The sequence below is a fragment of the Ornithorhynchus anatinus genome, chromosome 5 (genome assembly GCF_004115215.2).
Source record: "Ornithorhynchus anatinus isolate Pmale09 chromosome 5, mOrnAna1.pri.v4, whole genome shotgun sequence".
Lineage (NCBI taxonomy): Eukaryota > Metazoa > Chordata > Mammalia > Monotremata > Ornithorhynchidae > Ornithorhynchus > Ornithorhynchus anatinus.
The window spans coordinates 72,363,209-72,376,057 of NC_041732.1; the positions used below are offsets into that span (position 1 = coordinate 72,363,209).

A 12,849-nucleotide genomic window follows, 5' to 3' on the forward strand; every position below is an offset into this window, starting at 1 on the left:
GGGTGGCAGAAGATCCTGTGGTGGAGAAAATGAGGCTAAACATCTATAATTTCAACAGAAATTTGTTTAGTCCTTCACTGCCATTCTCCTGAGTTATTAATTTGTTTCATTCGTCATAGAGAACAATTCGTAAAAGAAGCTAGCCGGAATGACCTAATCAGACTCTTCCAGCTCTTAGTTTTCGAGCTTCTTTGAACTTGTTAAGAAGGCCTCATGGCCTCTTTGTTTTGTGTGGAAGGTAGTAATATGGTTCTGTTTGAACTTATACAATAGTTACCCCTCTTCCTGACCCTTCTCTAGTGTTTTAACAAGTGTGTCTATGTTTAATAATGTGTTCAGGTCATGTGTCACCCTCGATCTCACACTCAGCTGGGTAATTGGACTGTTTCCCTTTTTGTCAGTGTTTAGACAAGGGAAGAAATTTCTGTCAAAAGTCATCCCACATATGAAGACGAAGTTCCTCAACCAGGTATTTTGAGTTTGAAATTCAGTGTCAGTCATAATCTGTTAGTGGAGACCTAAGCATTGTCTGTGTTTGAAGAAGAATTCGATGAATTGCTCTCTGGCTTTGTTTCAACTTTTCTGCTCCTACAGCCTTCTTCCAAGCTGATTAATCTTATCCTCCTACTTAATTATTCAGCTATTTTCATCAGAGGAAGGCTTCCTTGAATTGTAACAAGGTTTAGAGATTCTAGTTAGAAACATATGACATATTTTCACAATCAGACCTTCTGCTTACACAAACAGTACCTGAGATGTGTGCAGTTTTCTTGACAGAGTGACAAGGAGCATACACGATATCAGAAGCATGATAAGCCCCCAGTACTCCCATGGGTCTGTAAGCCTTGGATCTTTGGCAAACCCTGCACTTGATCTGAGTTCTTTCTAGAGAATACTTGGGAGCTGAAATTTGTCAGAATGGTCTTAGCGATGCCGTCAAAAGACTTCAAGTGTGAGGGCTGATTCTGTCCTGAAATTTCAGATTCTAGGCTTAGTGGGCAAAGCACAAGATGGGGAATCAGGAGACTGGGAGTTCCAATCCCCTCTCTGTCACAGTATATAGTCAGTTATGTCAGAATGTGTGTTTTCAATATGCATCTGGATAGAAAACATGGCAGAGTTAGAGAATGTTCTTCCAGGAGTGTACTTCCGTTCGGGTAGAACACAGGGATCGCCTGTTAGAAGAAACAGTCATTGTGTTATAGAAACAACCCTGACCATGGAGTGAATGCTGAAACTAGAATTTTTAGCACGAGACTCTTCAAGAATCTTTCTCTCTAAAAGAGCTGACTGGCTCTATTAATTGAGCACCTATATATATGCAAGCACTGTATTAGTTGCTTCAGGAATTTACAGAAGAGGATGGGATTACTGCTCTTGTAAGAAGCTTTCAGTCTCATGGGGATGGGACAGACAAACTGATGAAAAGACAATAGTTTAGTAAAAGAATAGCTATGAGTAATAAATATAAGAGAAGGAATGAATAGCAAATAGATACATGTATGAGGAGTGTGGCTTACTGGAAAGAGCACGGGCTTGGGAGTCAGAGGTCATGGGTTCTAATCCCAGCTCTGCCACTTGCCAGCTGTGTGATTTTGGGCAAGTTACTTGACTTCTGTGTGCTTCAGTTGCCTTATCTGCAAAATGGGGATTAAGACTGTGAGCCCCATATGGGACAACCTGATTACTTTGTATCTACTCCAGTGCTTAGAGCAGTGCTTGGCACATAGTAGGCACTTAGCAAATACCATAATCATCATCATCATGTGCCTGCTAAGTGATCTTGGGCAAGTCACATAACATCCTGCCACTTGGTTGCTGTGTCATCTTGGGCAAGTAACACAAATTCCCTGTGCCTCCATTAACTCTTCTATTAAATGGGGATTAAATACCAGTTTTCCCTGCTACTTAGACTGTGAGCCACATGTGGGACAAGAACTGTATCTGATCTGATTGTAATATATCTTCCCCAGCACTTAGTATGGTGCTTTGGCACATAGTAAGCTCTAAACAAATACCCCAGTTATTACTAGATTTTGTGCACCTTGCAGGTTGGTACAGGATCTTCATTATTCCTCAGAGGACCTAGTGTTGTATCATGCATCCTGTGAGGGCTCAGTAACTAAAATGTTGGTGGTACCAGTGCTGTGCAAGACAAAAGTAAGGGATTGATTAATATGTGACATAGAGGAGATGATAGACATCTTGACTTATGAGATCAGTTGCACAGAACTTTCTTTCTGAACCTCTTTTCTCTCCTCTCCCTCTGTCTCGCTAGCTTTTTGTTTCCTTTTCCATATTTACACTGATAGCCCATTTCTCTTTTTGGAGAAGTCCATAGAGGGATGAACATTTGAGAAGTGACTAATGTATTCCTGCTTCTTAGCACCCATTTTCCCCCTGAAACCACACCAGAGACGACTCCTGCATCCACTGCCCCTGGTAGCAACCTGATTGAATTTCTCTGCCTTCATTACACTGTGAAGCCCAAACCTGAAACCACTCTGAGGACCCCTTTCTCCATCTCCTTAACCTCAACTTCTCTCCAGGCTTATCCTTCCTTCTGCCTCCAGGACATCTCTAGATGGTTGTCCCACTGGCATCTCAAGCTCAACATGTCCAAAACTTAAATCTTTATCTTCCCTACCAAATGCCCACTTCCCCTTGACTTTCCCATCACTGTTGATAGTAACTCCATCCTCCCATCTGTCAAGCATTATTCTTGACTTGTCTCTTGCAATCTGCATTATCAGCCAATCCCCAAATCATGTTGATTCTTCACAGCATGTGCAGAATCCACCCCTTCCTCTCCAGCCAAACTGCTACTATGCTGGTCCAACCACTTGTCATGTCCTGCTTCAACTATCACATCAACCTCCTCACAGATCTCCCTGCCTCCAGCTTATCCTGCCTCCAGCTTTTCCTGCCTCCAGCCTCTCCCCTCTCCTCTACATATTTCACTCTGCTGCCCAGATAATTTTTCTAAAACATCATTCTGCTTCAGTTTCCTCTCTCTTTAAAATCCTCCAATAGTTGCCCATTCCTGTGCCCATCAAGCAGAAATTCCTACCCATTGGCTTTAAGGCACTCAATCAGCTCTCTTCCCTCCTACCTATCCCCACTCCTCTAAAATTACCATATTCACAGGGCCACCGTTTCCCTCCTGTCTGTAACTCCCTTCCCTTTCACATCTGGCAGACCCTATTCATTTTCAAAATCTTTCTAAAATCACATGTACTCCAGGGGAGGCCTTCTCACCTGACTCTGACAGCTGTCACTTCTGTATCACCAGTGCACTTGTCTCCACCCTCCCAGCACTTGGATCCTCACTGACCCATCCCCCTTCCCAGATGGAGAATTTATAGACATAGCTTTAAACTCTGCTGCTTTTCCCATTTGTAATTTATTTTAGTATCTGTCTTCTGTGATAGATTGTAAACTCATTGAGGACAGGCATAATGCCTGCTAACGTTATATATTCCCTGAAAAATTAGACTAATCCTTTGTAGAACTGGGTATGTTTCCAATGATAATATCATTCAGTATTATATCCTGGGCAATATGAAATGTATACATCTACCCAAATATTATATACATAGTTGTCCTTCATACTCCAAGAAAATACAATTGACAGCAAAATTCATCCGGGGCAAATATGTGACTGAAAAGGCTGGTGTGGGACCCATAGGTCTACATGCATTGTGCACACACAAAGACTGGCCCTCATTTGGCTGTCCTGTTTATAGCTTGCTGCACCTGCTGCTCTTTTTGTTCTTGCTGCCTTGTTTCACAATCCTTGTGGAGCTTCTGCTCCAACAGAGCCACCCTTTTCCTGTTTGCAATATGCCATGCTGGTTGGTTTGCAACAATTGACTGGGTCTTTGTTTTACTTGATCCTTAAACTGTTTCCTCTAGCCTCCTTACTCTTGGTTTCCCAGTTTCAGGTCACCATACAGCAGCTGCTTAGATATCCTGATATTAGTGCATAAGTTGTGAGTGCATAAGTGCTGAGGTGGTAGTTGAAGAAGAAAAATTATTCAGGGGAAGTCTCCTGGATGTGCTGAAGGGATTTGAAGGTGGAGGGATCTGTGGTCTGGTAAATTTGAAGGGGGAGGAAATTCTAGATAAGAGTAAGGCTATGAAAGAGGGGTCAGAAGCGAGAGTTAGAGAATGAAGTACACTGAGTAGATTATCTTTGGGGGAATGAAGAGTGTGAGCTGGTATAGTGAGAAAAGAGTGCTGATAAGAAAGAAGAGCTAATGGTTTGCCTTAACGTTTCTGATTAATTTGGAGAGGAGTGAGTAACCATTGAAGATTTTTGAGTGGCGAGGAAACATGCAGAATAAAGTAAGGACTGGAGAAGGGGTGGAAATTATTTCTGCTATGACTGGGCCTAAAAATGTCAAGAATTAGTTTGACTTGATTCTTACTTTTCCATCTCATCACCATCATCAGTATTTAGTATGTATTTTATATTAGATACTGTAGATGTTGCTGTAAGGATTACAAAAGCTCTATAAAACAAAATCACAATCCATGAGGAGTTTATCTAATCAGAGAAAATGAACCTAGTGCACAAATATGCAAATTGATAAAGAGCAAGAGCATGAATTACAAAAGTCTATGCATAAATCGAATTGCATATGTAAGGAAATGAAAAGAAAGCAGCAGTAGTGGTGGGGTGGGGGAGGCATGATCAGAGTAACAGGAGTTTAGGATGGAGGTGACTTTTAATAGACATTTGAAAGGGGCAGGTTGTGGTCAGGTGAGGGATAGGAGGATATGGGGTGAGTGGTGGTGGAGGTGAGAAGAGCCAAGGGTAGAGGAGGTAAGGGGATTTAACCTGGGCAGATTAGACAAAATAAGCTGAGGTTTAGCTGAAGAAGAGTGTCATTGAGCTATGGGCAGTCAGATGGTGAAGGACCTTGAATATTTAGACGGGAGCTGAAATAGGCTACAAGCAATGATCAGGAGAACACCAGGTTTTTGAGGAGGGGAGTGTTGTGATTTGACGTTATGTCACACATTCATGGTGTGATGTGCCATTAGTGACCCAAGTGCATTTTTCTTTTCTCAAGGTACTAAGAGGATGACTAATAAGGCAACTCTCTGGTATGTGCCCCTTTCACTGAAGAATGTGGACAAAGTGGTTGAAGTTCCTCCCTTTGAGGTAAGATCGCCTGTTGCTTTCCCCTCGTCCTTCTTTCATGAACATTAAAAGGTTCCAAACCTCAAAAATGGTTGAAATGACAAAGCCTCCTTCATGTTAAGTCTGTTCTGTTAATACTGACCCTCAGTATTAAGTAAGGGGACTGACAACACTCCAGAGTACTAAACAGGAGGCAGACTAGTAGAAAACCGAACTGTCCAGTATAAATCCAGAAAAATGGCTGCTCTAATGTAAGGAAATTTGATCGATTTGAAAAACCTGGAAAAGTTGGTGGAATATGGGGGTTTTGTTTTCAGTTTTTCTCCCAGGAGTAATTGCCTAGAATTATCACCTAGCCCAACCGGGCTCTTTAAAGCCTTTGGAAAGAATATTTCAGTTTTTAATGAAATGCATAGCAAAGACATCTTAGGAAAACAAAACCTCTGCTTTTGCTTATTTTCACTTTTCCCCCCAATCATTCGTGTGTCTTTTTGTGGTTTTTGTATTGCTGATGACTCGGAAAGGTTCTTGAGAGTTAAAGGTGATGTCCTACTTGAAAATTCCTTCTAATTTCCTGAGACCATTTTTGGAAAATACATATATTGCTTTTGAAAACCTCAGATGGGGACTTTGGTGCCGGCGTATTTGTTGGCTACAATAAACCAGTTCAGTTCTTTTCTCTCACCCCTTTTTCAGTAATTTGAAGACCATTAATTGGTTCTCTAATGCAGTAAGTGAACAGTCTGAGCCGTGTCTTGATTCACTCTTGAAAAACTGCCACTTACTGACTCATGGACTATTCAGCAACAAAAAATGGATTTCCAATAGTGGGCCAAATTTCATTGCCACTGACTCTCTGATGGAATTTTCTTTCATATGGCTTTGATCACTGATGGATGTTATGCCCATGTAGCTGACCTTTTCTCACCCACATCATTGCCCTTCAGTTCTTGTGCATTTCTTGCCCGATGCCATTCAGCTAGGGATTTGGATTTTAAAGTTGTATTAGTGGCTAAAAGAGATGTAGAACAACAAATTTCTATTTTACATTATGGACAGTGGCCGAAACAGTAGAACTCCATTATAAACTGGCATGATCTACTGGAGATCCAGTATAACACTGCCACTTAATTGATCACAGTTTTCCTGCAGTTCCTCCTGGGAGGCAGCATGGCATAGTGGATAGAACACTGGTCTGGAAATCAGAAGATCGTGGGTTCTGGTTCTGCCACTTGTCTACTCTGTGACCTTGGGCAAGTCCCTTCACTTCTCTGAGAAGCAGCATGGCTCAGTGAAAAGAGCGTGGGCTTTGGAATCAGAGGTCATGGGTTCGACTCCCGGCTCTGCCACTTGTCAGCTGTGTGACTGTGGGCAAGTCACTTAACTTCTCTGTGCCTGTTACCTCATCTGTAAAATGGGGATTATCTGTGAGCCTCACGTGGGACAAACTGATTACCCTGTATCTGCCCCAGCGCTTAGAACAGTGCTCTGCACATAGTAAGCGCTTAACAAATACCAACATTATTATTCTCTGTGCCTCAGTTTCCTTATCTGTTAAATGGGAATTAAGATTGTGAACCCTATGTGGTACAGGGATTGTGTCCAACCCGATTTGCTTATATTCACCCCAGAAGTTAGTACAGTGCCTGGCACATAGTAAACTCTTAACAAATACCAGAATTATTATTATTATCATTATGCAGCATGGCCTAATGGAAAGAGCATACACCTGGCAGTCAGAGGACCTGAGTTCTAATCCCAGATCCACCACTTTTCTGCTGTATGACCTTGGACAAATCACGGAACTTCTCTGTGCCTTGGTTTTCTCAACTGTAAAGGAAGATTCAATTCCTGTTCTCCTTCCTACTTGGACTGTGAGCCCTAGATGGGACAGGGACTGTGTCTGACCTAATTGATTTGCATCTATCCCAGCACTTAGAACAGTGCTTGATACATAATAAGTGCTTGACAAATACCATAAAAAGAAAAAGAAAAACTGGGGAGCTCAGAAGGGCAAGGTAGCATGAAAGAAATATATCAGGCAGTAAGGGTACTCTCACCCCCTGTATTTATGTACATATTTTTATGCTCTGTTACCTCCTCCTGCCTGTCATTTATTATAGTGTTGTAAGGGACAGACCAGCTGTAAGAATGACTGCCTAATATAAGACCAAATGAGGGGCCACCCTGTGTGCAAACAGTTGTCTAGAGAAGGGAAGTGAAACTTCTTCCAGGTAACCTAAGTCCTTCCACTGGCCTGTGGTGGTTGTTGGCACTTCCGTCCTGCTTAAATCAGAAGTCAGCAACCAGTGGCTTTTAAGCCACGTCTGGCTCTTCTTGATACCAAACGTGACTCTCGTCCCAAGCAAGGTACCCACTGTATATGCCTTACTGAAGCCACATTTCCTTCAAGAGGCCTTCCCTGACTCTGACTCCTGTCCTCTTCTCCAACTCCCTTCTGCATCGCCCTGACTTGCTCCCTTTATTCATCCCCCTTCCCAGCCCCATAGCACTTATGTACATATCTGTCATTTATTTATTTATATTAATATCTGTTTCCCCCATCTAGACTGGAAGCTCACTGTGGGCAGAGAATGTGTCTTTATTTTATATAGTACTCTCCCAAGTGCTTCATACAGTGCTTTGCACTCCGTAAGCGCTCAATAAGTACAATTGAATGAATGAATATATGACTGCTATCATCCCCATGGACTCAGCACTGTGAGGAAAATGCTGTTTGTTTCACCCCTAATAGAAAATAGCTGGCCCACCATGCCACTTTGCTTTGGATCGGGGCTAAGGTGGAGCCAAGTGGCTGTTCTCCTCCTTGTCCTCTGTTGGCAGGATGTGATCTAACACAGCCTGGATCCTTGTGGGGTGCCCATCTTCCTCACTTGAACTGCTCTCAACCCTTCCTGTTGCCCATCCCCCCCAACAAGGTCCTCCCAGCACCTATCCAAGCAGCTGTAACACCAAGGCAGGTGAGCCAAGCAGGTCAGGGAGGGGACCGCTCAATTCCCATGGATGTCAGTGGCAAGAGTAGCCCCCATGCTGAGCATCCCATGGGCTGCATGCTAGGAAGGGAAGCTCTGGGGCAGGAGGCAAGAGCAGTTCCTATGCAGTACACCACATGCACTTTTTGCAGTCCCCATGGGTGCCACGTGTTTTTGATCCCAAGAGCTAAGCAGTGGCACAGGAGGAGTTGATGTGAGGGTGGTGAGTAAGATGGGATCAGCAGTAGGCAAGGGGGCTTACAACTGTCTTTAACCCTTTCCTTTTCCTAAATGAAAAGAACCAAAAATACATTCTTTCATTTTCACTCTCTCCTTCACTCTCTCCATCTCTCTGTCTCCTCTGTTGGTTTCTCTCTGGCTCCCTCTCTCTCTCCTCCCCAGTTTTTTTCTTTCCTGCTCTCCATCCCCTCCTCATCTTGCTTTTCTCTCCTTTTCTTCTTCAACATGATCACAGAGCCCTGAGGTTTGGGAACTGCACCATCTGTCATCCACCTACCTTTCCATCTTAATCCCAGAGTTCTGCCCCATCCTGTTCTGCCTGAACACAGGGGTGGGAAAGACTCAAGCAGTAGCAAGTTGTCTTTCCAAAGTATAGAACACTGGAAAAGCTTTGTCTATTGAACCATGAATAACTCCACCTGAGTGGTAAGGATCCTGAAAACAGTTCCTTCAACTACAATGTTCTTGTGCTTTTTTATTGTGCTTATCATTGTCCTTGTGTTATGTTTGGTTGGGGGAAGCAATAGAGTATAAAATTTGCCCAAGTGCTATGGAGGTGGAGGATAGTGAGTACCCAAGTGTTTAGGTGGTGTGGAAGTGCTGAAATGCCTTGGAGTGGGGGAAATAAGGTGAGGAGGTGAGAGGTGAATCAGAGGATATGTGATTTTAGAAGGGTTTGGAGATGGGGAAAGCAGTGATCTACCGAATGTGAAGGGGAGGGAGTTCCAGGCAGAAGGGATGGTGTGAGGAATAGGCTGGTGGTGGGACAGATAAGAAGGGGGGACAGTGAGTAGGTTGGTTTGAGGGGAGTGAAGTGTGCAAGCTGGGGTCTGGTGGGAGAGGAGTGATAAGTAAGCAGCACAGAGTTTGATTACCTTAAAGCCAATGGTCAGATTTATCTGATGCAGAGAGGAATGAGCAGCCATTGATGGTTTTAGAGGAGTTGGGGGAGATGTGTGCAAATTTTTTTTTTTAATGAACTGTGAAGCAGAGTGAAGTATGGACCTGGAGAGGGGAGAGACTGTAGGTAGGGAGGTTTGTGAGGAAGCTGATGCTGTAATAATAATAATAATTATGGTATTTGTTAAGCACTTACTATGTGCCCAGCACTGTTCTAAGCACTGGAACAGTGGAATACAGGATATTCGGGTTGGACACAGTCCCTGTCCTACATAGGGCTCATAGTCGTAATCCCCATTTTAAAGATAAGGGAACTGAGGTACAGAGAAGTTAAGTGACTTGCCCAAGATCACACAGCAGATAAGTGATGAAGTTGGGATTAGAACCCATGACCCTCTGACTTCCAGGCCTGTGCTCTGTCCACTAGGGAAGATATAAGGTTGTCGCACATGGGGTTCACAGTCTTAATTACCATTTTACAGATGAGGTAACTGAGGCACAGAGAAGTGATTTGCCCAGAGTCACACAGCTGACAGGGCTCTCAGTTATCCAAAATAAGTTCAGTCCTTCAAATACACATGGTCTAGAATGGCCATTCATCTAGTTTGCAGCTCATCTGAAAATGCAGATCCAAGTACACAATTGGCCCAGCTGGTGCTGATAAGAATGGCCAAGTAATTGTTCAGCGTACAATAAACCTCTCCTCTAGGGTGGCCATTTGTCTATTTTTCAGCTGGTCCTTCCCCTGACTGCTTCTGTGAGTTCATGAGTGTATATGGGGTTGGGGGTGGTCAGCAGTTATTGAGTGCCATCAGTGGTCACTCTACTGTGATCTCTGGGGCAAAATAACTGAAATGTATTCAATACCCATTTTTCTGGTGTCAGTAGTTATCAGATCAGCTTTTGCTTGGGTTAGAAAAGAAGAGGTGAGCACTCAAGGTTTCAAGGTGATGAGCTCAGATATTTGGAACTGTAGCCCCTAATTCTTTAAGGTGCTGAGGCATCTACACAGACTTGATTGAAGAAGTGCCCAAGTTGCCTCAAAAAGAATCCCCATTTCCAATAATATGGGATTTTTTTCACTTAATGCAAAATGGGAGTACCCTTGCATATTAAATGCTAATTTCACCCATGTGGCAAAAGGAGTTATACACCTAATGTCATAACTTTAAAGTATCTTTACATATCTAAATGCCTCAGAAACAAAGATAAACCTATTTAATCATCAGTGAGCACTTTTTATGCATTGGAATTTAGCCAAAATTATTTTGCTACATTCGAAGTTCTCATATCTTGCTTTCCTGAAGTTCCTATCCTTTCAATCTCATTCTTCCATCTCTCACACATCTGAAGAGAGTACACCGTGGGACAATGAGGGAAATAGTGCAAGATATATCTTTAAAAAATGCTGCTGTATAGATAGGAGGAAAAAGAGAATGTGAAGATGGATGAATGATTGTAAATCTATTATGGCATCAAGTAGAAACTCCTCACCATGAGCTTTAAGGCACTCAGTTATCTCCTGCCTACAGTAATAATAATAATAATAATAATAATAATAACAATTATGGTATTAAGTTCTTACTGTGTGCCTGGCATTGTACTCAGCGCTGGGGTGGATGCCAGCAAATTGGGTTGGACACAGTCTTAGTCCCAAATAGAGCCCCCATTCTCAATCCCCATTTTCATATGAGGTAACTGAGTCACAGAGAAGTTGTGACTTGCCCAAGATCACACAGCAGACAAGTGGTGGAGCTGGGATTAGAACCTTCTGACTCCTAGGCCTGTGTTCTACCCATTATGCCATGCTGACTTGCTTCTCTCTCACTACATCTGAGCCCACACACTTCTCCCCTCTAATACCAACTTACTCACTGTACTATGATTTCATCTTTTTCACCATCAACCCCTTGCTCATGCCCTCCCTCCTGTCTGAAACTGCCTCCTCCTTCATATCTGACAGACCAGTACTCTCCCCACTTTCAAAGCCCTACCAAAATTCCATCTCCTCCAAGAAGCCTTCCCTGAAAAATTCCTCATCTATCCTCTGTGTTTTCCCCTCTCTACGGTTTCACCCATGCACTTAATCTAACCCCTTAAGCACTTAGGAACTCACCCCATCCCCACCTACAGCATTTACGTACATATGGTTTCACAAAGGATTATTACTTTGAATTACAGTCCATTTATCAGGTGTACTTCAAGATGTATAAGTGTCCACAGTGCATCGCCACCTCATCCATTGTCTAAGTGGTTTGAATTACATAATCGATGGCCGGGTGACAAGGAGGTGGAGCCAGGGAAGAGAAAGATGGAATATTCTGGTGAACCTACCTTCTTCCCTTCTTGCAGCTGCTTGGTGTGTCTCCTCCCCAACCCTTGACACACATACACACCTCGTCTGTTCTCCAGAGGGGTGGCATGACACCCCGGAGTCTCCCTGAACCTCCTTTCTGTCCTCCAGAGGGGCAGTGGTGGTGGCATAACTCCCTTGGAGCCCACCAGCACCTCCTCTTTGACCTTTGGAGAGGTGAGAACAGGGGATTATGGAGGGGAATGCCCAAGTGGCAGTGGCAGGCATGACCCTTCCCTTCCACCCGTCTAAGTATAACTACTACTATTAAGTGTGGTATTTATTAAGCATTTACTATGTACCAAGCATTGTACTAAGCACTGGAGTAAATACAAGATAATAATGCCCCACATGGGGCTCACAGTAGAGGGGAGAACAGGTATTCATTCTCCATTTTGCTGATGAGGGAACTGAGGCAGAGGGAAATTAAATAAGTGACTTGCCCAAGGTCAAATAACAAATCTGTGGCTAATTAGAACCCAAGTCCTCTAACTCCCAGGTCTGTGTTCTTTCCATTAGGGAACACTGCTTCAGTTTTGTGAGGCTCACGGGTTGCAGGGGGTGGGTGGGGGTGAGGTCTGTGGGGATGCCCCTCTCCATGAGGAGTCCGGATGAATTGTGTGAGACTTGTGTGAGACACTCACAGAGACCATCCACCTTCCATATGGAGCCAAGATGAGGTGTTGTGAAGCTCACGGAGACAGCAACCCCTACCCCCCCAACTTAATGCCCCCTCCCCACCCAACAAGGAGTCGAGAAGCAGAGCACAGTGATGTGAGGCTCACAGGAACAACCACATCCCAAGAGGAGCCAGGACGCAGGTGTTCTATAGCAAGTAAAAATCACTGGCCTGAAGTCTCTGCTCATCACCTGTAATGACAAGCACCAATAGGAGGAAAAATTGTGCGAATAGCAGATATTCCATCCAATCAGATCAGATTTTTGCGGGAACCAAACATAGAATGCCACTTGGGTGGTAAATCAACCTTTTCACCTAAGTGAAGGGGGATTAGATACAAGGACCCAGACCAATCAAAAGTACCACACATGTACCCGTACATATTCATTCATTCAATAATATTTATTGAGTGCTTACTATGTGCAGAGCACTGTACTAAGCGGTTGGAATGTACAGTTAGGCAACAGATAGAGACAATCCCTGCCCAGTAACGGGCTCACAGTCTAAATGGGGGAAGACAGCAAAGCAAAGCAGA

General features: G+C 43.6%; 1 protein-coding gene across 4 annotated transcripts in view; it reads left to right on the forward strand.

Moving 5' to 3' along the window:
* ACOT7 (acyl-CoA thioesterase 7) overlaps positions 1-12,849 on the forward strand; it is a 173,484-nt gene that overhangs the window by 56,297 nt on the left and 104,338 nt on the right. For all 4 annotated transcript variants that reach the window (XM_029065890.2, XM_029065891.2, XM_029065892.2 and 1 more), the window contains exon 4: positions 5,079-5,170. In XM_029065890.2, coding sequence (XP_028921723.1) covers positions 5,079-5,170 — 92 coding nt within the window. The remainder of the gene's footprint in view (positions 1-5,078; positions 5,171-12,849) is intronic.